General features: G+C 41.5%; 1 protein-coding gene across 1 annotated transcript in view; it reads left to right on the top strand.

Moving 5' to 3' along the window:
- SCAMP4 (secretory carrier membrane protein 4) overlaps nt 1–27,750 on the top strand; it is a 588,202-nt gene that overhangs the window by 448,949 nt on the left and 111,503 nt on the right. The window contains exon 5 of the mRNA XM_044053975.1: nt 16,295–16,396. Within this exon, the coding sequence (XP_043909910.1) occupies nt 16,295–16,396 (102 nt within the window). The remainder of the gene's footprint in view (nt 1–16,294; nt 16,397–27,750) is intronic.

Raw genomic sequence — 27,750 nt, forward strand, 5'->3', positions numbered from 1 at the left:
ATGCTTGAACTAAAATTAAAATGTACTTATCTTTGTTATAATCAGTACATATTAAGACATAATTGGACACCAAAGGAATATTTGTTATGCATTTCAGATATGCCCAATCTACTATGTATCATTCTCTGTAATATATTAATTAGTTTGCAAGTCAAACTATTCACTTAAGGACTACCAATCATAAATATGTATACAAATACCTATTTATGCACATACATAAGGTAAACACAAACATCCACTTTAGGTAAATAGAATATTAATATGAATGAAAAGGAACAATACTTGTAACTCTTTATGTTGAGAAATATAAACCAACCTTGCATATATAGTTTTATCTCCTTATATAAAGTATACGAGTGTCTCAGCCTACCAGTATACCTACTTCAGTGTTATTTTTATTCTCTCTTTTCCCTATAAGTATTAAATAGTAAGCAACACTTAAAAACTACATTTTCTGTATTCCAGAAACACAAAAATAAGTACATAATATATTATTGTCTGTTATATAACTCAGATATCACTGTATAATTTCAGTTTAAGTAAGACTATATTACTCTGCAGCTCTGTTTCCTTTTACTCTATGCATTAATTAATATGCATATTTTAACAGTTTCATTTACTAGCTTGCTATTTTTAAAATCATATAACTCATTTTAATGATGTGAAGCTTCAAAAAAGAACAAGTTGCATATGCAAGGCACCAAATCTTAACTGACAAGACAATAAGTATAGCAAAGACAGTACAGTTCAAATATATTCAAACACGCATTCCCATACTGTCAAATATACATTTACCTCATTCTTTTCTAAGAAAACTAAAAAAGGTTTTTGAGTTTCAGTTAGACCCAGTAATCCTTTTTTTAAACGTATACACATTAAAACTTTATATTTAAAGCTCACTTGTTTAAGGATGGTGGTGCTGCGGTAGCGTTGTCGCCTCACACTAAGACGTTGTCCTGTTCGATTCTCAGCTAGAGCTTCTTCTGTGTGGAGACATGCGTGAATGGGCGTACCTTCATTGAAGGTTGTGCGTCAGGCTGGCAACTCGGCAAGTAAAAGTGTACTGCCAATCATTAGCGGACCGGAGTTCTGCTGTGGCGACCCCTAACCGGGAGAAAGCCGAAAGACACAACAACTTGTTTAATTTAGTCTTCATCTCTGCCCGGTGACCTTGTGGAAGTAATTCGGATCTCTGGTACCACAAGCATGAAACATACAGGCATCACAGGATGTTTAAAGGTCAAAGAGTTGCTCCTGAAGCTACAACAAGTGTATGACATCATTGTGGGGCTTCTTTGAGTGAGGAACAGCTTGAGACTCATTCCAACGCTTGAAAAACATTTAAATGTGCTTCAGGCAGGAAAAACAGTGTTTAGCTTCATTTTTAAACTTGTAAAACACTCACGACCGCATCAGGTGCGCTGCTGCAGTATAGAAGGCCGTTTTAAATGGATTTTTACATGAAAATTAACTATAAAGCTGTTGTATGAAAAAAAGTATACCTTTCATTTAACATCAGAATCACTCAGAAGTAGGTTTATCATTCTGTGTGTGCCACATACTTTTTAAGCAACTAAATATTTAGTAGGAGAAAGAGGGAAAAAAAACAGAGATTTACACTAGACATATCACACAACATTAAAACATCATTGTTACAGGGTTTGTCTTTTTTTAGATATCTAATATTTACTCATTATTTATAAAGAACTTCTGTGTTATACCATTTGATTACACTATATAGTAATGAGACACTTTCCTGTCCGCTAATGATTGGCAGTGAATTTTATGGTGTTGAGTTGCCAGCCCGGCGGCCAACCTTCAAAGAAGGCACACCCACACTCGCACACACCTACCTGCATCCCTTTAAATTCACTCGACCGCAGGGAGGGCATACAGACTTCGCACAGAAGGTGCTCCAGCCAAGAATCGAACCAGAGAACCTCTTGCTGTGAGACAATGCTAACCGCTGCACTACCGCGGCGTTGTTCGTGTTATTCAACAATAACCCATATATAGATCAGATTGAATAAGTAACTTTGTATTAAAAGATTATAAGTTCAAGTAAAAAAGGTTTTTACCTTGTTTCAGATGATACTCTTATTTAGAAGTTAATAAGAACAAGAGTATGCTAAAAACATAAAACTTGTCCAGTATAAGTTCATTCTTTTGTCTCTAGGTTTTTTACTTTGTTTTTCTTTTAAAATACATCCATTTAGTGTGGCTTGTCTCTTTAAAATTGACAGCGCCCAGTCCATATCTTCAGCATTGTCCAGAAGTGTCATCTTTTGCACAAAGCCCACTGCTTCATTTAAGGTGTTGAATGTTATTTTGTCCTTCAGATAAAAAAAAAAAAAAAAACATTATTTTAGCTGGGAATACAAGCTGTGCTTTAATGTTTACTTTCTTTAAGTTTTTTTTTATTAAGGGAACACAAGCCTTTCTTTTAGTCATAGTAGAAGTGGAATAATCATTACCCAACCTTATGGAGTTGTCTAATAGTTTTATAGGCGAGTTAGCTCAGGCTGTTTTCAGAACTAAGTATCTTGACTTGATTTGAATTTAACCGAACTTGAATCTAGGAGAAGGTGGATTGTTTTTTAGTGAAGTGTTTGAGAGAGATCTGTGTGCTGTCTCAATGCCAAATGAGAGAGCTTCAAGTAAGTTTAGGGATTTAGGAAGACAGTTATTTAAAAACAGAGTCATGTAGTCTCTTTCTTCCTTTGATATTCCACAGATTCTTATGTTATTTCTTCATGACTTGCTTTCAGAATCTGTTATTTTTTCTGTAAGTTCAGAATTGTGTTCGATAATAAATTCAGTGTGATTCTCATTTTCAGCCACTTTCCCATCCATGTCATTTATGGCCTCTTCAGTTGTTGTTTTCTGTGACTTGCTTAATCACCTCATTAAATAGTTCCATCTACTTCTTATTTTCTTCTTTAATATTGTCCATTTTCATCTCCAGTTTATCTATTTTTGATGCAAGATCCTGGATACTGGCTAGTGTAGACTGCATTTTTTTGTTAGATTCTTCTGTAGTTCCTTTCAAGTGACCTGTAGTAATGAATCACCAACTAGATTTTTCTTTAAAAATAACTGCTTAAATATTAATTTTCCAGTGAAAAAAGACTATAAGCTTAATTTTCTGATTAAATAAAATCCTGTCAGAGTAAATCAAAATAAGCAGAGGAATGTTTCAGAGCTAACAGCTCTCCATCTTTGCTACACCTCCCCAATAAAATCAAACTGATTCTCCGTAGTCCTGAAAAACCTCCCCAAATACCATCTCTTGATCCTCTGTCTAAATGCCCATTCCATTGCTGGTTCGCCAAGCTGTTGCAGATAAGTGCCACATTGGGATTTTTTTTTTACTTGACTTTCTTTTATTGTTGCTTGTGGGGTTTAATGTCATCCAAAAAGGGTAAATGCTAGTGCGGGAAGCAGATTCCCCATAAAGACTGCCACGAGCAGTGTCTGTTTTGCCTTGGTGCCTTGCATGACCATAAGTCCTGTCAGGCCTTTGTACCTAAAACCCTTCTTAGTAGACTCTCTTCTTTGGTGCTTTTTGTTGAAAGCCAGTGTCTTAAACTTCTTGCGAAAGACACAATGGAAGGAACTTCCCGCTCCAAGGGACAGCCGTCAGTGAAGAAGGTCAAAAAGTCTAGGCCGGAATCTTATCCTATTAAGCCTCCACCGGGCATCTGTCCCGAGAGTCAATGCCTGGCGGTTCACCTGACTTTATTATTGGGTTCCTCTGTTGCGACCAGGTTGGAGGCTGGCAGGGATCTGACTTTAAACACATCCAAGGAGGCATTGTAGGCATTTGTTTCGGACGTTCATGGGGGAGCCACGTCTGATTATCTCCAAGGGGCCTAGGGATGTTCCTCAAATTTTTGTCAGAAAAGAGGTCCCTACAGCCATTATTGAATGCTGTCCTGGGTCAGAGCCTTCCTAATTTTATAACGCAAATGTCCCACTGAAGAAAAAGCAAAATACTAAACATATTACTCCTGCTCCTAAGGGTCGACAGAGTGAATGGCAGCCCTTAACTCAGGGCTTGTTTAGTGCATTGATAGAATTGAAACCTCCTCAGGGAGTTTCTGTTCCAGCCCCCCCCCCGGTCCTTTACTCCCCCTAAAAAGACCCAGGGAACAGGACTCATCTAAGGAGGAGCTGGATTCGGATGAGGAATCCCTTGCCTTACTCTTTTCAGATTCCCTCTCCTTTGAACTATGGATCAGAGGAAGAGGAGTCTACTAGTCCTGATACTCCTTTTGAAGAGATTTCATTTGGGGACACGATCTCCAGGATTATGGGAGTTCTTTAAATGGGATTGTGCTCAGATTTCTGAGGTTCATAAAAGATGTTATGAGTTGCTGCAGATGGATTTTTTTAAACCTTCTGCTGTGCCTCCTGTTTCAGCTGCCTTGTTGGATGCATTTTCCAGTGCTTCTAAGGCTCTGGATTTTCAGCCCCTGCTCCCAAGAAACCTGATAGATTCTATAGGGTGTCTGAGGACTGTAAATTTTTGTACAAGTGTCCTTCTGCTGATCCCTTGGTGGTGTCAGGATAGCAGGACCATGGAAAGGTTAGGCAAGAAGGTTTATACCTCTGCTACCTTTGGCTTTTAGGGCTGTTAATTATCAGACCCATATGGCCAGATGTTTGTTGGCTCTCCTGTCGCAACCCTTTCAGGTTATTTTTCATCAACCAGGTTATGAGGATAAAACTTCTGCCCTTTCCTTGTTAGGGAATTTTTCCCAGGTTGCTCATCATTCCATCAAATGTAGTTATGATGCACCAAATGCTTCTAGGGCTCCTGCTTTTGAGTCAGTGAAAAGGAGATACTCTTGGCTTTGGCTTCACCCTTTGCTTGATGATGTTAAGGCTAAGTTGATAAATGCCGGTCTTGATAATAAACATTTATTTTGTGAGGCTGCTGCTATGTTTAAGTCCCTTCAGGATAAGGGCAAGGCTTTACAGGAACCTAAACCTGTGTTTATTTTTCATGTGCCTGAATTTCAGAGCAATTACCCCAATAAACCAGCCTTTGTTCGCAGGCAATCTCACCCGCCTCCTAAGGGTAAAAAGGATAGCAATCAAGCTCCTCTTGCTAAGGCTAGTCACTTCTGATGTTCTTCATGTTTCACTGTTGCAGTCATTACATTTGGGTAATCTGCTGGCAGGTTGCCCTCAGTCAGCCTGATTAACAAAGTCTTGGGTCCTGCATTGGTTGCAGTCTCCTCTTCCATGACATCAGGCCGTCAGGGGTATAAAACATGCAGCCGACGCCATTTTAATCAGTCTTTCTTGTGGCGTAGTGCCTGAAGCAGAAGCAGTTCAACAGTGCCTGTCGGCCGACTCCTGAAATTTTCGTTTTCGAGTTTCAGAATGGAAGTCTTCAACCTAAAGCTAAGTACCCCATTGGGGAAACTTTTTCTTGCTCCTTACCGATGTCAGTAAAAGTTAATAATTGTATTACTTGTGGGAAGCAAATACCTCATAAGGATTTTCATTTGTACTGTATTCCTTGCCTAGGCCCTGACCACAATGTGCCTTGCTGTCGGTTTTGTGCTAAATTTAACCAACGCACTATTAAGCGTCGGTATATTTTTGCTTCTAAATACTTTGGCTCAAGATTTAACTATCCTGAAATGTCGTCGGTTAGCAATCTGACTACCGGAATTCACAAAAAACACAAAGAAAAAGACAGAGACAGACCGTTGAGGTCCAAAACCGACGACGAAGCTTCTCTTAAGCCAGTCGCCGGTTCTTAGTGAGGTGCTTTCGCAGCCCTTGATGCCCGCTACTTTTGATTCGCAGGCCTCTACCGAGACCCATTCGGAGTCCGGTATGCCGCAAGATTCTTCAAGTATTGAACCCGTGGATGTCTTTCCCTTGGATGGGTCCGGAGCCGCTGAGCAGGCAACGGCTTCTGAGGGTGTTTTCAGGCATAAAGATTTGTATATTAAACTGACGCCATCATGAAAACCAAGGCCAAAACCAACTTCTATGTCTAAAACACCAACCCATGAGCCACATGTTCAGGCCCCTATGCCTAAAAAACAAATTATCAAAATGGCTGAGGATTTAATTACCTTGATCAGGGGTTCCCAGCCCCCACCTGCTAAGAGGCCTAGGCAAGGTACTGATTATGAATCTTCAGATCAGGTTTCCATTTCTTCTGATTCCTCTTCTGATCAGGAATTTTCTATTCCCCTTATGAGGACTCTGATGCAGGAGAATCCATCCCTTCTGCTTCTCCTCCTGAGGATTTTTCTTTTGGAGAAACTTTGCATACCTTAAGGGAACATTTTCATTGGGAGAGTCAGGATTTTTCAGAATCCAAAAAGAGGCTTAGGGATTTTTTTCTTCTTTCTCAGCATAGGCCTTTGGCTATTCTTCCTGTTTTAGATATTGTTGATGATGTTTTCTCAGAATCCAGCATGGCTCCTGATTCACTGCCTCAGGCTCCTAGTAAGCCAGACAGATATTACAGGGTTCCTGACTCCCACAAGTTTCTTTTCCAAAATCCTACTGCTGATCCTGAAACAATTTCTCAGGGTCCCAAGGGTGTTAAGGCTTCTACTGCTAAAAATCCTACCCCTTCTGATAGAGACTCCAGGGCACTGGATAGATGGGATAAGAAGGTTTATACGTCTGCAACCCTGGCAATCAGGGCTTTAAACTGTCAATTTCATTAAATTAAATATCAACAGCATGTTATGGGCTTAATTAAACAGAAAATGATGTTGATTTCTGATTGTGTGGAAAATAGAGTTACAGGATTTATTGCATTCAGCTGAACAAGTTGGAAAGCATACTTTGCAATGTGGTTTTGATTTCTTGGAGGCCTCTTGCAGGGCCCCCATAACTGGATCTGTGATAAGAAGGCATGCTTGGCTCAAGGAGCAAAATCTGCCTGATCATGTTAAAACTAAATTGTTGGATGCTCCTTTACAGCAGGACAGTCTGTTTGGTAATAAGGCAGAAGAAGTTTTGAATAAGGTGGAAGACAAAGCTAAATATATGCAAACTGTAAAAGATTTCTTGCAAGTGCAGCCACCCAGGTACAGTAGGCACTGGCCTACTAAGAATTGGTCCTTTCCAGTACCCAACAGAGACGCTCAGGTCAAACCCAGACACTCCAAAGGCTCCAGGTTTCAGTCACAGGGAACTTACAAAACAAAACAATGGGGTGCCTCCACCTCCAAATCTGGAAGTAGTAAAGCACCCCCCTACTGTAAACGGTCTCAATGACTTTCCTCTGCTATTTCCAAGCACTTATCTTTTGGCAGCCCCTTTGGGGGGAAAACTAGCACTTCATGCTCACAATTGGCATCTAAATTACCCAGGACAAGTGGGTCTTAAATATAGTATCCCAGGATACAGATTTCATTTCCACACATTGCCAATTCCAAACGGATGGCCAGATCTGCCTCCAAATCAGTGGGCAGTGGCCCAGAAACAAGTCAGGTCCCTCATGGATATGGGGGCTATTCAGCCAGTACTAGAAAAGGAAAAAGGACAAGGTTTTTATTCAAGACTTTTCCTGGTACCCAGAAAAGACAAATCATGGTGTCCAATTCTGGACTTATCCATTCTAAATACCTTCCTGGACATTCCAAAATTCAAGATGCTGACTCTACAACAATTACTGCCTGTGCTAGGCAAGGATGCCTGGTTGGTAATTCTAGACTTAAAAGAGGCTTACCTGCATATCCCAGTTAGGGAATCTTGCAGAAGATACCTCCGCTTCAAAGCAGGCTATTTGCATTACTAGTTCTCTGCACTGCACTTTGGCTTATCTGCTGCGCCCAGGGTCTTCACAAAGTGCCTGGCACCAGTGATTGCATTTTGCAGACAAAGAAGCATTCAAATTTATCCTTATCTGGACAGTTGTTTAATTCAGGCTGAAAACAAGGACACTCTTCTACAACATTTGGCATTTGTAAAAAGGCTCCTAACATGCCTAGGGTACATCATAAACGAAAAGGAATCACAACTGGTACCCTCTCAAATAATTACATTCCTGGGTGCAAGCTTGAATACAACTTCCCAGATGGCTTACCTCACGCCAGACAAACAAATACAATTGATAACATACTTCTAACAAGTGGCCACAAAAACCCAGCTAATCTGCAAGACAAATTCTGCAGGCTTTGGGGTTCATGGCTTCCTGCATTCTACTAATTCCATATGCAAGACTGCATATGAGGAAACTTCAGTGGTACCTAAAAAGCTTATGGAGTCAATATTGTCACAGCCTGGAAACAAATGATTCCTCTCATTCTTTGCCTGCAACAGGAGTTCCTATGGTGGGCAGAGGCCTGTCACCAAAACAAGGGATTGTCATTCATTCTACCCCCTGCCACCCAAACCCTGACTACAGACGCATCAGACTATGCTTGGGGGGCCCATCTGGCAGGGAGATGCATTCAGGGCGAATGGAGCCCAAATCAAATGCACCTACATATCAACCAGAAAGAAATGCTAGCTGTACAGAATGCTCTGACAGCCTTCAAGGACTTCCTTCATCCAGGACAACTTCTGATAAAGATGGACAACACCACAGTTATGTGGTGCATAAACAAGCAGGGGGGTACCCACTCCTACCCTCTTTGCAGACTAGCCATGGCCTTGTGGAACACAGCCTTGACTTACCAAATACATCTACAAGCTCAATTCCTGCCAGGAAAGCAAAATACTCTTGCAGACGAACTAAGCAGAAATCCTATGAACCCACACGAATGGAGGCTGGATCCACAAATCTTCAGCATGTTGACACGAAAATGTGGGAGCCCAGACATAGATATTTTTGCCTCTCCCCAAAACTATCAGTTAGACAAGTTCTGCACAAGAATTCATCACAAAAAAGCTTGGAAAGTGGATGCTCTATCCTTCAGCTGGAAAAAAACTATCAGTCTTTGCCTTTCCCCCTCTGCCTCTGCTCTTTAAGGTTTTACTAAAACTCAGACAGGAAAAAACAAAAATGATTCTGATTGCTCCAGACTGGCCTCACCAACACTGGTACCCGCTTCTGCAGATTATGTCACTCCTTCCTCCGTGGTACCTGCCTCAGACTCCCAATCTATTGTCTCAGTAGAACTATCAAATTCTGCACACTCAGCTCCAAACTCTGAATCTTGCAGCATGGCTAATCAACTAATTTCACCAGTCACATCTCTCAGTAAACCTGTGATGGATGTCATTTTGGAGGCTAGAAGGCCTAGCACTAGAAAATCTTATGCTGAAAAATGGAAAAGATTCTGTGAATGGAACCAAGCACAAGGAATAAACACAGCAATGCCCAATATTCCTCAGGTTCTGCAATATTTAACTGAGATGCTTCACAAGGGCCTATCTTTTTCTTCTATAAAAATCCATGCCTTTGCCATCTTGGCTCATTACAAAACAGAGCCTCCTCTCTTTTCTCATCCCCTGCTAAAGCAGTACCTCAGGGGGGCCAAAAATTTGAGACCTCCCAGGAGAGCACCAACTCCTGCATGGACCTCAATTTTGTGCTGGAAAACTCATCCTACCGTCTTTTGAGCCAGCTGCTACTGCAGACATAAAATTTCTTTCTTGGAAGGCAGCCTTTCTTTTAGCAGTCACTTCAGCTAGAAGGATTTCAGAACTACAGGCTGTCATGGCAGTGGAGCCTTTCATGATCTTTTATCCGGACAGGGTGGCCCTCAGAACCATTCCATCCTTTATGCCTAAGGTGGTATCCAATATGACTCTTAATCAGACCATTCATCTGCCAACTTTTTTCCCAAATCCGCAGAACAAGGGGGAACGGATTCTGCATTCACTGGATGTACACAGACAACTAAGATTCTACTTAAACTGGACAAAATCTCTTAAGAAAGTCTAAGCAACTACTGGTGGCATTTGCTGCAGGGGCAGAGGGGAAAGGCTATTTCAAAGCAGACTGTTTCAAAATGAATAAGCCATTGTATTCGTTTCTGCTACATGCACCATGGTAAACCTGTCCCCAAGGGGATCAGATCCCATTCCACCAGGGCTGCTTCTACTTCTGCAGCCTTTCTCAGAGGGGTTCCTACCAGAGACATTCTAGAAGCTGCTACTTGGAGCTCAGTTCATATGTTCACCAAACATTACCATTTACCTCTCTTTTCTAAATCCAGGGCAGGCTTTGCCACTGCTGTCCTGCAGGGCCTTAGAGCTGCTCCTAATGCTGTATAATTCCATCCTCCCATCCATAGCTTTGGGATTCTACCCAAATGTAATGACTGCAACAGTGAAACACAAAGAACATAGTACAGTTGTGTACACTTACCATAAATGTAGATGTTCGAGTGTATTCACTGTTGCAGTCCGGGTTACCCACCTGCCGGCCCCCTTTTTGTGTTCTAAATTACATGTACGTATATATATATATTTTTTTTTTTGCTCCCCATTTGGGGGGGCACCTGACATCTGTGGCAAGAAAAACTAATTAAAATGGTGTCAGCTGCATGTTTTATACCCCTGACGACTCGACTTGACATCATGGAAGAGGAGGCCTTAACCAACGCAAGACTCAAGACTTTGTTATTCAGGCCGACTGAGGGTAGCCTGACAGCAGATTACCCAAATGTAACAACAGTGAATACACTTGAACGTCTACATTTATGGTTAATGTACACAACTGTACTTTCCTCAGAAGTCTCCTTTCCCAGGTAGACCAGGTGCTGCCTGATTGTCCTGTTCTTCCCAACCAATTTCCTCTTTCTGTTTGCCTATTATGGAAAACAGATTTGCAATTTAGGTGTGAAAATAAGGAAAATTTACTTTTTTTCGCACCACTTGCATGATTTCCAGCTGTTTTTTCCAGGAGTTGAAGATTTATGCGGTGGTTGCATTTAAACGCAAACAAAAAAAAATTTATAAGATATGAAAATGATTACAAAAATAAGATATTTTACCTGAATCCTCGGGGTAAGAGTGGTTTTGCTAAACAATTGATTAGTTATGATTCTAACCAAGTGGTCAACAATCGAAGTGAAGAACAAGCAGCTCATTTTTTGGGGGAAGGTTTTCCACGCGGATCCAAGAGATTGGAATAGAAACGGGAGAAGCAGACAAAGAATGCTTCCAAGCACCCAGTCTCCATATCCCAGACAGGAATTTCAAAGTGTAAATTATCAGAACAGGCAATTTCACAAGTAGCTGCATTTATTACTTCACCTTTGGAAGTCAGAGGTACTGTTTTTTAATTTGTGGGCTGCAAAATGTATAATTTCTCCCCCATGGTAATCACCGGTTTTTGGATCAGTTTTCCAAAACGCTTCAAATGTGTACCTTCAAGCCAACCCAGTGTAGCTGACATTTTAGCAGAACTGAAATTTTTCACAAGAAAGTTAAATTTGAAATGCATTTTGGCACGTAAAACTGAAAGTGTGATTGATCTTGGTTTCGGTAGAAGTAGTACTTTCAATCCAACTCTTGCACCACCTATTGTTTTATTTGAACAAATTTGTGAGAACAGTATTAGGGAATGGTGCCAATATTAAAAAAAATTTTATTATTTTATCAGAAATTTTTCATGAGGGAACTAGCTCCTCTAGCATTAAGGTTCAGTTGGCAGCAATCTAACTTTCGTGTAGGAGTTGATAATTCTTCTAAGATATGCAAGGTGTTCCTAAAAGGTACTATTTTACTTCAACCACCTTATAAAGATCATACTCCTCCGTGGGATTTGAATCTTCTGTTGCAGGCTTTAATCCATTCCCCTTCGAACCAGTAGGAAAATGTGATCTTAAATTTCTCACTTGGAAGACTATCTTTTTAGTGGCATCACCTCATCTAGGAGAATTTCAGAGCTCCAAGCGTTATCGTCTAACCCTCCTTACTTGATTTTCCATAAAGATAGTGCGTCCTTAAGAACTAATCCTTCTTTCCCTCCTAAGGTAGTGTCAGAATTCATTATCAGTCAGTCTATTAACTTGCCCATTTTCTTTCCTAAATTCGAAAACAAAGGTGAATATATTTTACATTTGCTGGATGTTCATAGACAGTTGCATTTCTGCTTACACAGTACAAAAGACATTAGAAAATCTGATAAATTATTTATATCCTTTGCAGATAACAAATTGGGCAAATCTGTTACCAAGGTAATATTGTCAAGGTAGATTATGAACTGCATTGCCTTTGTTTATAGTAAATCGGGCAGTTCACTACCAAAACCATTAAGAGCTCCTCTATGAGATCAATGGCAGCCTTGCCAATATTTTTATCCTACCATTCCGTGGATGAGATATATGAAACTGCTACTTGGGCTAATCCTCATACTTTTATTACTCATTAAAAATTGGATCTGGTCTCAAGGGGAAGAGGTGCCTTTGGTTCAGCCATGCTCAGGAACATCCTTCTTTAGAGTCTACTCAGGATATCAGGTAGCTAGGGACTCTACAATATCAGATAAAGAAGTTATGTATTTATGATTCATAATGTTCCATCTGTGTTGTCCATTTTTATTCTTGCTCAACTTCCCACCCACCAACCCCCAACCTTTGTAATCATGGACTTCTGGAAGAATGGTATGCTATTAAGACGCCACTTTGTCTTGTATGGAGCTGCAGACACTGGTTTCCTTTGTTAGGAACATTATTCTAATATTTAGTATTTATGTCATCTCGCAGACAAGATCTGAGATATGTTAGCGGTTGATGCACTTTGCATAGGGAAGAGCTTAAGAGTTTCAGTTGGCCACAAGGTATAGTAACTTTTGAGTGAGATCTGAGGTTCGGATCTGATCCCAATGGTTGAAGAAGAGTGAAAGTGGACAACACAGATGAAACATTATGGTAAGTGCCTAACTTATTTTTAAGCATACCATGTCATTCATGGACAATCTCTCCATTATATGTAGCTCCTTTTCGTTGCTTCCTGAAGGAGCTGTCGTAACTTTCCTTTAGGCATACCATATCATTCATGCACATGCTTCCCATGCCGTGTAGCTCCTTCTCGTTGCTTCCTGAAGGAGCTGTCGTAACTTTCCTTTAGGCATACCATATCATTCATGCACATGCTTCCCATTCCATGCAGCTCCTTCTAATGCTTCCTGAAGGAGCTGTCATAACTTTCCTTTAGGCATACCATCTCATTCATGCAGATGCTTCCCATTCCATGCAGCTCCTTCTAATGCTTCCTGAAGGAGCTGTCATAACATTCCTTTAGGCATAACATCTCATTCATGCACATGCTTCCCATTCCATGTAGCTCCTTCTTGTTGCTTCCTGAAGGAGCTGTCATAACTTTCCTTTAGGCATACAGTATCATTCATGCACATGCTTCCCATTCCATGCAGCTCCTTCTAATGCTTCCTGAAGGAGCTGTCATAATCTTCCTTTAGGCATACCATCTTATTCATGCAGATGCTTTCCATTTTATGCAGCTCCTTCTCAGTGCTTCCTGTAGGAGCGGTCAAAACTTTCCTGAGTGGAAAAATGTTAGGACCTGTTTGAATATGAAAGATTCCTAGTAAACATCCCTGACCTGAAAGTAAGTCTTCATAATTGTTGATCAGATCAAAACAGATAAGTACTCCTGTGCTCATTGTGAATTATTTGTGGCATGCTGTGTCTCTAGCAAAATAGATGACTCCGTAGAGATGAAGCTTCTCTCCCATCTTGGAAATAAATCTTGTTTAGAACTCCGGTCCGCTAATGATTGACAGTAGATTTTTACGGTGCCGAGGTGCCAGCCCGACACCAAACCTTCAATGAAGGCACACCCACTCACTCATGTCTTTTGAATGCCACTCTACCGCGGGGAGGACATGCAGACTCCACACAGAAGGCACTCTAGCTGAGAATCGAATGGGAGAATCTCTTGCTGTGAGGCGACAACACTACCGTGGCTATCCATTAGCCTTTTTATCTGAAACGTGAAATTAGGCTGCAACACTTGATAAATAACAGGCTCGGTCCTTGTAAATGGGCTCAGTCTCATGAACAGTGTATTTGCCACCTTACTAATACACTTTCTTTTATGTGTTCAGGTATGTATTGATGTCTGGCTAAAAGTGATTGTGAAGGTTTCTAGTAAGTAGTATGGAATGAGAAAAAAATATATTTAACAATGCTTACTCCAGTTTTGTCTTTTTGGGTGGCAATATCTGGAAAGAAAAGCTATCCAGAAGTGTGACTAAAGCTATTTATACATACGTGTTTGTATGTGTGTGTGTGTGTGTGTGTGTGTGTGTGTGTGTGTGTATCTGTTGATAGATGTGTTTATATATATATATATATATATATATATATATATATATATATATATATATATATATATATATATATATATGAGTGTGCTTATATATGTCTGTAGAGAGAGAGGGAGGGATGATACAAACCCATACATGCATACATACAAATTTTCTTTGGGTAAAAAAATGCCACTCCAACTCAAGACATTAATGTGGCTGTTTTGTGTAATATGTACTTAAGGGTTCTTGACTTAAAATTTTTGGAGGGCTGTTTGCAGTGGCACTGATTTCCCTGCAAGATGACAGTCACTTGACATTTTCTACAAGGTACTTTACAGCTGTTACTTGGAAACTAGGGAAGACAGATAAAACTGCATCATCTCTTGGCATTTTATTGCTGCTATGTGTACGTAAATGTTTATAACTCTCTCTCTGTTTCTGTGTGTGTATATGTATATATATGAAGGTTGTGCGTCAGGGCTGGCAACTCGGTACGTAAAAATCAACTGCCAATCATTAGCTGACCGGAGTTCTGCTTTGGCAACCACTAACCGGGAAAAGCCGAAAGATACAACAACATATATATTAAAACAAAGAGAGAGAAGGTCACACTGAAAAACTAATCCGTAAAAACTAAATGAAAACTCCAGCCAAGCTAGAACTTCCAATGAGTGACCTCCCAAACCTCCTGTAACAGAGGCACATGGGATATATGCAAATGACCCTTATGAACATCAGGTGTTTCAGCTATATGGCGATTCTGATTGCCCATGACTTTTACATTTGAAGTCTTTTTAATGGACAACTTCAGGCCAATAAAGCCAAACCCCGCTAGCTATGGATATGCATATTTCGGCCTTGTTATGACCTCATCAGCATAACACAAGCAGAGTGTTTGACTAAGCCTAAGAAACACAGGGTTGTGACCTACTCTCTCTTTGTTTTAATTTGTTAGTTGGGATATTTTGCAGTCACCCTAATGATAATGCACATCTGCTGGGTATAACAACCCTGTGTTTCTTATGCTTAGTCAAACACTCTGCTTGTGCTATGCTGATGAGGTCATAACAAGGCCGAAATATGCATATCCATAGCTAGTGGGGTTTGGATTTATTGGCCTGAAATTGTCCATTAAAAAGACTTCAAATGTAAAAGTCATGGGCAATCAGAATCGCCATATAGCTGAAACACCTGATGCTCATAAGGGTCATTTGCATATATCCCATGTGCCTCTATTACAGGAGGTTTGGGAGGTCACTCATTGGAAGTTCTAACAACATATATATATATATATATATATATATATATATATATATATATATATATGTGTGTGTGTGTGTGTGTGTGTGAATATTTATGTATCTATACACAACTATATATTTATATGTACAGTTGTATGTGTATGTACATACACATACACATGCGCACACTCGTACCCCTGTACACACATATATAGGGTCTATGTCAACTTACTGAAAAATCATACTTGATGCTGAAATTTTAAAATGTTGAAATCAAAATGCCTACTTCCCTCCATTTGCAGAAAGCTGGACTTTTGTCCCCATAGCGCCAAGGTGAGCAATCATTCCCAAGTTTCACTAACAGGGGAGTGATATTGTTTGTTGACTGGCTGTGTACTGGCACAGTGTAACACGTACTACATTACGCTGCTAGTAGGCATTTTGAGTGCAACAATCTTTCAACATTTTTACATTTCAGGATTTTGTATTTAAAAGTGTAATTATGTACCGTGTATATAAAGCACACAGATGTTTATTCTCGAGCAGTGGTTTATTGTGACTGCAAAAGTGTAATCCTTCATATTACATTGTTTAATGAGGCTGTGAAAAGTGGACCACAAAATGACTATATGTTTAGAATTTTTTTCTTCCTTTTTTTTTATTAGGACAGAAGGCTTATTTACATTTATGGCATTTTTCTTCCATATTTGTGTGCATGTGTGAAGTGGTTTGTTGTGACTGAAAAATTTTAGCATTTAATATTGTATTTTCTAACTTGGCTGTGAACAGTGAGCCATAAAATGGGTATATGTTTAATTATCTCTTTCTTTTTTTTAAATAGGGCAGACAGCTCATTCAATTTTATGGCTTTCTTCTGGATCTTTGGAATTCAGTTTATTTTAACAGTTACTCAAGCTATTGGTTTTCCAGGCTGGGGAGCATGGTAAGCTGATTTGTCATTGATGCCTCAACTGAAAAAATTATTTTGTTTTAGTGGGGGCTACATTTATTGAGATAACTCCTGTAAAATGAGAAAATTAAAACGTATATAAATATTTTGATCTTCAGTACAGTACTTACCCTTCTGGCATCATACTATTAAATCAATGTTTTATAATTTTTTTTATACCTTGTGAGTTCTCCTTTGAATGTTTACATACATTTTTTTCACTTTCGATTTTGAATTTCAAAGCAGTGATCTAATAGTTTAAGGCAGTTCCAGAAATATTTCTCCGTTGCCTTTCCTACTCACTGATTTTTTTCAGAGTGACCTGTGATATGGCCGATTATGCAGTCTTTGCTAGAATTAAATAGCCTGAGATTTCACAGATGGCCAAAAAGGGTGTGCACAGAGACTTTATATTTGGGCACAGACACGAGTTAGAGAATTGTTTTATATGTAGCATTCTTTTAGTGTAATTTAAGGGGTAAAATCACTTTGCAGTGAGAAAATATTGACATCTGGATGAAACTGTCCTTTACAAACAGTTGCTGGTCATATAGAATTGCTGATGCACAGATTTCCATCTGGTCATTGTCTTTCATCTATTTTTTTTTCTTTCAGAGAACAGCACCATTTCTTAGTGCCAGTGGCTGCTTCTTAGACAATATTCGCTGTTTATGTAGATTTGTAATGATTGCTACACTGTACATAGCATTGTTATAGGAACTATCTTTTAGTTCATTTTAATATTATGTATAAAAGACAGGATTTACATAGGTTTTAGAACAGAGTTAATTTAGATTATTATTTTAAATAGATGTGTTTTAAATGTGCTGTTGTAAAATGATTTTATGAACATTTATGGATATGCAGATATATCATTATAACCTGGTACAAGAAGGTCCATACTCATCATCAGCATTGCTAATGCCATTAGGCATTTAGCAGCTCTGCACCTGAAACTTTCCAGCTGTTAGCCCATCCCATTTTACCCATGGTTCTCTGCAAGCTGAGCATTCTTTGCAAGTCAGTTTTTCTATACGTCAAACAAGACACTTCGAGAAATGACTGCAGGCAATATTTTACATTTAGTCATTTTCTGTGGTAATGTTTTCATACAGGTTTATTTATTTATATTTACATTTGTTAGCCAAGAAAGTGCTTCTGTCCAAGGACCTTTTTCAGGCATGACCAGGGCTTGGAAAATGAAATACAATATTTAAGTGCAGTGATTTAGTAGACATTATTTATTAAATGCAAGCCTGGGATTTTTGAAGAAGAGCCAAGCCAAGAGTTTGGCTTCAATCTGAAGCCCACTAAGAGCATAGCCACAGCAGTCATTTGGAGCAGTAGCTTGGGTAAAAGTAAATGTATCTGGAAGCCCAGAGGATATTTAAGTAAAAAAATAAATAATTCAGCCTAACAGACATTGGCATAGCCAGCATTCGCTCGAATGAATGCTGACAGTATGTTAATCGCACTTCCTAACAGATTACATCCATCTACCCCTTTCTCTGTGCCCAAGCTGAAAGTCTGCTGACAATGAAAAATATGGAAAACGTTATGGTAAAAACTAGATACACTGCCTAAATGGAACAACAAAAGACTTCTGAAATGCTGGATTTAGTTTTATTTGTGTAAGAAACAATGTTTCAGTTCCCTTAAAGTAGCTCATAGTAATAACGATAATAAAAAAATCAGTATTCCTAATAGATTCATAGATTATTACTAGGCTAACAACCTTGGGGCCTTTCTAATCCTAGCCAAGTTTTCCCAAAAGAATAATGATCCCCTGTATCTAATAGGACTTTGAGGGCCAGGCATTTATTAGCTACCTCTGTCCATAAGGAAAATGGGTGCCAGGCAAATGTAGATTTCCTGTTCCCCATCCACTGGTCTAGTTTGCGCTTAATTTGGATAATAGACGAGCTCAGCTTTACATGGATGGGAAGCCTGTTCCATAGGAGGGGAATAATAAGCTGTTTGGGTATACATACACTGTCCCAGTGGACTATGCCTCTTCTGAGTAGGTGTACCACCTCTGACTGAAGTTTCTACAAAATGTAATAATGATGGCAAACTTTGTTCTTTGATGGATACTGCCCTTCATCGAATCTTATCAACTTTAAGTGCCCTTTGCTCTCATGTATTCTATGCCTCCAAAATCACTGCCTCTTTCAGTAGTCTTAATTTCTCACCGAGAAATGATTGAAAAATGTGAAAACTGCAGTGACATTTTGCTATTTCAGCTTGTGATGGCAAACACATTCAGTGTCCCCAGCAAGTCACAGCACTTTTATTTGCAGGCAGTGGTTTTAAAATCACCTTGGCTTTCATGTGCAAGATGTCTCTGTACCCCTTCCCCAAAAAGGCATCCCAGTTTTTGTACATGTCTCTGATGCTTGATAATGAGGAAAGAAGAAGAAAAAGAAACCACGTCTACAGTAGTACAGTAATTTCATCATGCTGCTCTTGAATACATATACTTAACTTATAAACATACACTAAACACCTCTTGGAGATTCACTGCATTGAGCTAAAATCAAGATCAGTTGAGAGATTGGGTCTTACCTCAGTAAAAACAAAGAAACAGAAAATAATTCTGTCCATGGTGTACTTACTATTGGTAGCACTCTCCGTGTTCTCATCTGTTTCTTTCACTGAAACAGGCTCCTCTCCTTGCGTGGAAGCCTGCAAACGCTCTGGAGCAAGGCTGTAGCGAGGCATACTCTTTTTACTCTAAAAAGTACATGTTTTCTTCTGAGCACCAGTAGAAATTTGGGGCCTTATCAGTCCATGCTATGTCTACAGCAGTCTTAAGTTAATGCCTGTAACTACATGTATATAGCTTGCTTACAGAGAGGATTAAACATCTAAAACAGTAATTCTAATAGTTTATTTACTAAGCAGCTACAAATTTTAGACACATTAAGTGCTGGGGGGGGGGGGGCAACAGCTTGAGTGATGTGCCTATTTTTAAATGTGTGGTTTGGGGGCAGCAGTAAGAGTTTGAGAGTACAGAATGGAATTTACTGACTACACCCCTGCTCTGGAGTAAAGAAAGTAATGCACCCCTTCATCATAAAAATGAGCTTCAAAACTTTTTATAAAAGAATTGCCCAAGTACAACATCTTGCAATAGTCCTTTCCCATCAAAAATGTCAAATCTTCTTCCTTTTTAGCACTGTCATGTGACACCACCCTCTCTGGTATTCCAGCCAACCACAATGCTTAGATGCATTATATAGATAATCAAAAGCACTCTTAGCCTTCAGATCTGATCTGACTCCAGTCAGCAGTTACTAAAAAAAAAAAAAAAAAAAAAACTTGTGATTGTGTCATGGTTGTTTCTGCTGTGTAACCTGCTGGATCAAAAACTAGAGCCAAACTTATACTCGGGCTCTAGCCAAGCTCCAGCCGCTGTGTTGCATATCTGTTTATATAGGGCTAGCTCTACAAGTCAACACTTACTATACCAGTTACAGTAGGAAACATTGCAGTACAGAAGTGAAGTAGCTGTAGGGCTGTAACTGATTAGAAGTTGTATTGTTATTTACATCATAGTAACTATGGAACAGTGTTATCCAGATGCTGTACTTATAACAGTTTATGTAAAGGTAAAAGTTGTTAAAATTAGTGACAGTGTTGAATACAATAGAGTGAGAAGAGGTTATTTAATCTGTTACTATTTTTACTTATTTGTGCCTTCCTTGTGGTTCTGATGGAAGTTTCAGGTCGCACCATTTTAGCTGGTCAGTTGAACAGTCTTGTCCTGTCCCCTGGACTAGACAATCCAAAGATACATTCTCACCTCAGCCTTTCTACTTTTTTAACTTTACTATTTCTTTGCAAAGTCTATTGCTGATAAATGGTTAGTTGTGCTTTAAATCTAGGTTCATAGGTTGGTACTAAGCTATCAGCCCTAGGGCCTATACAAGCCTAGCCATAACAATTCCCTGGCTATTTCTTCCCACATTATTTACTTTCCTGGACCCCTGTCTAGCAGGGCGACTGACGTGATCCCTGGGGTGAATTTCCTTTCTCCCATCCAATTGTCAAGGTTCCTCTTGAAGAGGTCCAGAGGCACTCTGCTTGACATGTATGGGCAATCTATTCCAGAGTCTGGGGAGTCTCTGGGTCAGGAACCTATCCCTCCAGCATGTTTTGTTTATTGTGATGACAAGGTTTAGATCCCTGGAGCGTGTAGCTCTGAGGGATTGGGATTTCTTTAAGTGTAGCATGTCCAACAGCTCTGGGTTTGACATGGCCTTGTATGTTAAGCAGAGATCGCCTCTGAGTAGGCGTTATGCGACAGAGTATATCTGGAGTTTTTTAAGGCGGTCAGTGTAGGGCATCTGCTTTAGGCCTGTGATTCTTTTAGTGAGGTATTTCTGAGGCCTTTCCAGTTGTTGCAGATGTCTTGAGAGGTACATACCAAATGGGGCGTTGTATTCTATAATGGGTCTAATGAGGGATGAGTACAGTGGGACAATGACCTCCTTCTTTCCTGGATGAAAAGCCCTTCGTGATGAGGTGTGCCACATAGAAGGATTTCCTGACTGTTGTGGCGATGTGGTTATCGAAGGTGAGATCACTGTCCACCTGTGTCCCTAAGTCTCTTATCACACTTTCTGTGTTTAGTGTACTGCCACCTATATGGTAATTCATGGATACATGTTTTCCCAAGGGGATAACAATACATTTCTTGGCATTGAGCTTGAGCCCATGGCTCTGGCACCAAGTATCTGTTTCTGTAAGGCCCTTTTGTAGAGTATCCACATCATTTGGGGATTCAATAATGGCTCCAGTTTGCAGTCATCTGCAAACTTTGTTAGCCAGAGTCCCTTAGTGTTGACCTGTACTTCAGAGAAGTAGATGCCAAACAAGAGCGGCCCCAGGACTGAACCCTGAGGTACTCCACTTGTCACTTGTCTGGAGCTGGATTTGGAGTCGGCTACTTTTACAGTGTGGGTTCTATCAGTAAGCCATTTAGCAACCCATTGGGTGACATAGGGATTAATGCCCGATTAATGTCTAGTTAAAACTATGTACTGGCCAATGGTAGTAAAGCATGTGAGGGGTTTATCCCAGTACTTTAAAAGACAGGAAAAACAAGTTAGTTATTTAAGGGGAAAGATCTTGTGCTTGCCTTTCCACTGAACTTTGATCTTGGCTGTCACTTTGGTGTCTACTTCCACAGCCTTCAATTCTCTCAAGCATAGGAATAAGCAAAAGTCAGTCTTTGGCACCAAGGCCATCAATATTGGGCTTGAGGTCAGTGGGATCGTTAGTTCAGAAGCCAGAGGTTAGGCCTATGGGTTTGAGCTTGATACAGTATCGCTGTGTCTCATCCAGTCTCAGCGTGCTTTTTTTTTCCAGCAGTCAGGGCAGATGCCTTTAAGCTCTGCACTGACATTGGTGTTGACACTAGTAGTGTTCTGTATGTACTGCCCCCTGTGCCTGTATCCCTTACCATGTCAGCCTTAGATATTTCTATGCATGAGCCTCTAGCCCTCTTACTTGTTAGACATGAGGACAGAATGCCCAAAAATCTCATGCAGTGTCTTTCTTTGACTTCTGGACCCATATCCGTTTCTTCATCCTTGGGCCTGTCATCTCCAAGGACTGGTAGGAAATGCACTTGAATGAGACAGCACATAAACTCTGAGTCTGCCACACTGATGTACAAAATGAAGAGGACTTTTACCTAATGCTTCCCCATGACATCAGATTTAGGAACCTTTTTGAAATGATAAGGCAGAGAGTTTTTTGCCTGTAGACCCCCATGGCCTTTATACAGAAGATGAGGCAAGGAACATTTCTGACCCTTTAGCTTTCTTCTCTGGTGCACCAGCTTCTAGGTAAAATGATCAGACTGGTGAAAAAAACTGCATGGGAATGTGTTGATGACGTGGGGCTTCACTCAAAGAAACCCAAGAATATCTTTTAGCCTTTAGAGCCAGTTCTGTGGCTTTAGGTGCCAGCTGGGGAGAACGGTAGTGAGCAGCCACTATTGTCTCACTCACCCTGGCAGGGAGGAAGACAACCTGATTCAAGAAAACCAAAATGGAGTAAAATCGCACTCCACTTATAAAGTCTCCAAGTATAAGTGAAAAAGATTGTATTTTCATTACTTGGTGCTGTCTCGTGGTTCCTGCCTTTGTTTTTGGATTTATAAGTCAAAAAGAAACTGGACAACACTGATGAAAACAAACTGTTTAATGCAAAGACAAAGCTTTCAGGTGTTATACACTGGTGAAAGGTTTTTTTTTCTTTACCTGAAAGCTTTGTCTTTGCATTAAGCAGTTTGTTTGCAGCAGCTTTGTCCAGTTTTTTTTTCGTTTGTACAGGAAGACAACTTGACTCACGATATGTGATGACACCTAGCTGAAGCAGCATGTTATCCAGTGGAGACAAATCTAGCAGAGCCTGAGCAGTCCCAGTACGTAGCACCTGTAAGCTGAGGGTAATCCAGCATGGGGAGCACACTTCCCTTTGGGGGACTGTAATGAGCTACTGAGGGGAAGGGGGTGTTTCCATTTGGGGAGTAGTTAGGTCACATACCCCACACCCTCACCACACCAGCAAGCCATCTCCTATCTACCACTTGACTCTGACTTGGGAATACAGAGCTAATCATGTATTCTGGGAAGAGAATGAATGGATTGTGTGGGTCTCGCCCAGCTCTCGACTGGAGAACAAATGAGCTAGTTGCTCTTGCTTCCTTAGGCCTATATTTTCTCTCTGGATCTCAAGGATGCTTATCTTCATATTCTTATCCATCCTGTTTTTGGGAAGTTTTTGTGTTTCTCTGTTGTTTCCTGGCACTTTCAGTTCTCTGCTTTGCGCTTTGGCGTTTCTGCTGCCCCATGGGTGTTCACCAAATACCTTCCTCCTGTAATTGCTTTTTGCAGGCTTTGAGGGATCCATATATTTCCTTACTTAGATGACCTGCTGATTCAGGCATCCTCTCCAGAGACCCTTTTGCAAAATCTTCAATGTGAAGTTGTTTAATCTCGCCGTTCATTCTTTACTGATGGGTTCGGAGCTGAGCCATATGCAAAGCTCAAGGTTTTCCAGTAGCTCGAGGCCAAGCCCCTTATCCCATGATGCACTGTGAATTACCCCAGATCTAGTTTGCCGCAGCATCTGATCAGAGGTTCCAGTGCTTGCTCGTGCCAGTATTTTCTTCAAAACGTATTTTCTGCAAGTTATTTCTTAAAAATTTCTATATTTTCTTGTAATAGTTGTTAGTTTAGCTTTGTATAGCTTCTTAAAAGCTCCCCTTTCCCGTGTGTGATTATTTAGTGTAGTTTTATCGGCCTTGTGTGTTTTTGGCCTACTTCAGATTTTTCCTGCGTATCATATATATATTTATCTTAGAGGTGGCCTTTTGTATTTGGGCCATAGTTTAATAGTCTCTCTTTCCTGTCAGTTTAGAGCTTAGTTCTGTTTATAGTTGCTGATTTTTCTAGGCTTCCCTGTGTGTCATGCTTTTACAGCCCTGGTGTGTTTTTTTTCTATAGCGTTTTTCTTGGGTACTTTTTTAGTAAGCTTCTTGTTTGTGTTGTGTGTTTAAGCCTAAGGTATTTTTGATTAGTAGATAATGGCTGATGACAAGGATAAACACCCAAAGTCTGGGTTTAAAAAGTGTCCAGACTGTGGGCAGAAAATGTCTGTTACTAATCGCCATGTATCTTGCATTTACTGCTTAGGAGCTATCCATTTACAGGAGTCTTGCAGTATTTGTCACTCCTTTTCCTCAAGAGTGTTAATAGAGAGGAAAAGGAAGTTAGTTGACAGAGGCTTGTTAAAGCATCCATTCCAGAAAGCATTGAGTGACCAGGATGTGGCCAGTAAGTCTTCCAAGTCCTCTAAATCCTCAGGGGACACTAAGGACTCCAAACAGTCAAAAAAATCCAAAATGTTGGAGGCTCCTGCAACATCGGCTCCACAGACCTTGGAGCCGACTGTCTTTTCTTTTCGGAGCCAGCCCACAGCTCTGGAGCCGGTATCCGAGAGGCCTCTATCTCCACTACTGTAGTTGGCACCGTCAGTGCATTTTTCTAGGTCTTCTGTCAGCCTGTCGGATTTGGATATGGATCGATTGCTGCAGAAGCTCTTACAGGCACCAGGCCTTGCTAAATTGTAGGCTCCAACCCCAGCGTCGGTGCTGAAGACCACTACCCCTGACTTGACTACTCCACCGACCCGTACCGGACCTTTGGAGCCAGAGGGAACTGACCTGTTGATCGTGGAGCCTTTGGAGCCGAGACCTGCTCAGGTGTCCTTGGCTCCATCTACTCTGATGCCCTTTGCGCCAACCGGGGACTCTAGAAGCAGACACTCCCCAGTCGGGTCAGGGGAGGATAGTCGCACCGACATGTCGGTGCTGACTCTTCCTCTCGGGGCTTCGGCTCGGATGAGCTCGGCTCCTACCTCCGGCTCGGAGCCCACGGCCTCACTGCGGGAGGGGTTGGCGCTTCCTTCGGGTCCGTCGATTCCTCCATATCAAAGTCACGGTGCCTTCAAAGCCATGAGGAGAGCTTTGTCCCCAAAGACATCCTCAACTCCAGGCCTTGCTTCCTCATCCCCCAAAGCGCCTATGTCTGCTTCTGCTTCCATCATCCAGGCTAGGTGTAGAGATCCAGAGCCTCAGGTAGCCCCACATGGTGCCCCTTGCTCTTCAGAGACCTCCCCAGAGGCTCCCACTGAGGAGGTCTCCAGGAAGAGATTGTGCAAAAGGAAACACTTGGACTCCCCACAGGAGTCTTTGACATCTGACACTGACTTGGATGAGTCAGAAGGGTCCCCACGGTCCCCCTCTGAGGATATCTCCTTTGCGGAGATACTCGAGATCCTTAGGCAGAGGGGTGATTGGCAGTCTAAAAGCCCTACGGAGGACGAGTCAGTTCTCCTGAAGGCTTTCAGGTCTCAACCCTCCACCTCTTGAGTGTCTCCGCCCTTCGATGAGCTCATGCATTTGGTCTTTCGGAGGGCGTGGGAGTCACTGGAGTCAATGGAGCCTGTTCCTAGGAGGCCTAATAAGTTTATATCCGCTCCAGCAGATAAAACCTTTTTGTCCAAAGGAGTCTCTGTTGAAGCCCTGGTGGTGGCGACGGCCACCAAAAAGGAAATGTCTGAGACTTCCTCATCTATTCATCCTCCTAATAGAGAGTCTGGGATCATGGATAGATATGGGAAATGCATGTTTAATTCAGCGACCTCTACTTTCGGTTCACTGAACTATTTGACCCATTTCACTAGGTTGCAAAGAGATCTCCTTAAGGTACTGTAGCTGCAGGGGCCTTTGACAAAGTTGCTACCCTAAATTCTATCGTGAACTCATCTATGCGTCTCATATCATATGCAGCTGATGGAATGAGTAGGGCAGCGGGTACAGGAATTGCTCTCAGAAGACATTCCTGGATGCGCTTGTGTTCCTTCGTGGAGCCCTTTAAGTCTTCATTCGTAAACACTCAATGTTAAGTTGTCATTCTCGCCTTCATTCTTGCTGGATGGGTTCGGAGCCGATCCTCAGCTCCGACTTGGCCTATACTATAGCTCAAGAGCTATTTTTTTACCGGCTTGAGGCAGCCCTATATCCCACAATACCATGCGCTATCTCCCCAGATCTCATTTGCTGCTTCACTGCGAGCTTGCATTTTTTTGCCAGCTCAGGTCAGTAAAAGAAATTTTCAGCAAATTCTTCTAAACTTGAGGTTAGTTTTTTTTCAGATTAGTTCCCTATCGATATTGTTTTACCTAATTACCTATTAGTAATTTTTTCGTTAAGCCCTACCCACCCCTTTAGTTAAATTTTATAATCGGGCATACAGGCTTTAGTTTTTGTTTACTCTCCCCCATTATTGTGTGTGTAAGTTGTTGTTTTAGTCAGCCCCTTAACTTCCCCTTGGTGTGAAAGTCGAGTGAGTGTGTGTGCTGACTGTGTTACTGTCTTTAGGGTAACAATGTCTAAAGACGCTAAGGTCTCGGGATTCAAGAAGTGTGACTCGTGCCGTCAGAAAATGTCTCTGACAGACGGTCACACTTCTTGCGTCTACTGCTTGGGACCTTTGCACATGCAGGACTCTTGTTCCATCTGCCACGGATTTAGTTCAAGAGTCCTGCAGGAGCATCGTAATAAACTTATTTTGAGGGGCTTATTGAAGCCCGATGACTCCCCGTCCAAGTTTGGCTCGGGGAAGTCGTCTAAGCCCGCCAAGCCCTCGGCTCCAGCTTCTGAGTCGAGGGCTGGCGAAACTGAGATTGCTCTGACATCGGCTCCAGTTGGAGCCGATGTGAGCAAGATCGTACCCGCTCCGAAACCTGTATCGGAGCCGACAGCATGCAAGCGCTCTAGATCCCCTTCATTAGAGTCCCTCCGATCGGCTCCAAGATCACCCCTTCTATCGGAGCGGAGTCATAGGACTCATTCCTCCAGGTCGTCTAGGCTTTCCGACCACGATATTGAGAGGGTGGTCAGTAGACTCATAAAATCTCAGGCACTGGCCCAAATACTCCAAAGCCCGTCTCACCAGACTGTGGCTCCCTTGGTGCCGCCTTCGATTCCTCCTCCGACTCTCCAGTCGAGTTCGGAGCCGGAGTTTGTTGGGCAGCTCCTGACTCCATGGAACCTACCCCTAGGAGGCCTTCAAAATTTATTTCTGCTCCGGTGGACAAGACATTTCTCACCAAAGGTGTCTCGGTAGATGCTATGGTGGTAGCAGCCACCACTAAGAAGGAATTAGCTGATCCTTCTGTACCTGTTCATCCTCCTAACAAAGAGTCCAGGACCATGGACAGGTACGGTAAGCAGGCATTTGCTTCAGCGACCTTTGCTATGCGATTGCTGAACTATGTATGTCATTTCACCCGCCTTCAGAGAGATTTGCTCAAAGAACTGGGTGAAACTGTACAGGATCCTTCTGCTGTGGGGTATCAGGACAAGATTAACTCCCAGCTGGCTACCCTGAATTCCATTGCCAATTCCTCCATGCGGCTTATCTCTTATGCAGCCGATGGAGCGTGTAGGGCCGCAGGCACAGGTGTTACGTTGAGACGTCATGCCTGGATGCGACTCTGTAATTTTGCTGATCCCTCCAAGGCGTCCTTCACCAACACCCCCTTTGATGGTTCAGAATTGTTTGGACCTCAGGTGAAGAATACCCTCACCAGGTGCGAGCAAGATGGTAAGACTCTCTCTGCCATGGGACTCCACTTTTCCACACCATCTAGACCATACCCCAAAGGTCAGAAGGGTGGAAAGATGTGGTTCCGTAAACCACAGGGAGTCGCGCCCGCCGCACATGGTGAAATTCCCCCTAGAGGCAGGGGGGGGACAACAATAGACG

The sequence above is a fragment of the Protopterus annectens genome, chromosome 13.part0 (assembly GCF_019279795.1).
Source record: "Protopterus annectens isolate FY-2018-M chromosome 13.part0, PAN1.0, whole genome shotgun sequence".
Taxonomy (NCBI): domain Eukaryota; kingdom Metazoa; phylum Chordata; order Ceratodontiformes; family Protopteridae; genus Protopterus; species Protopterus annectens.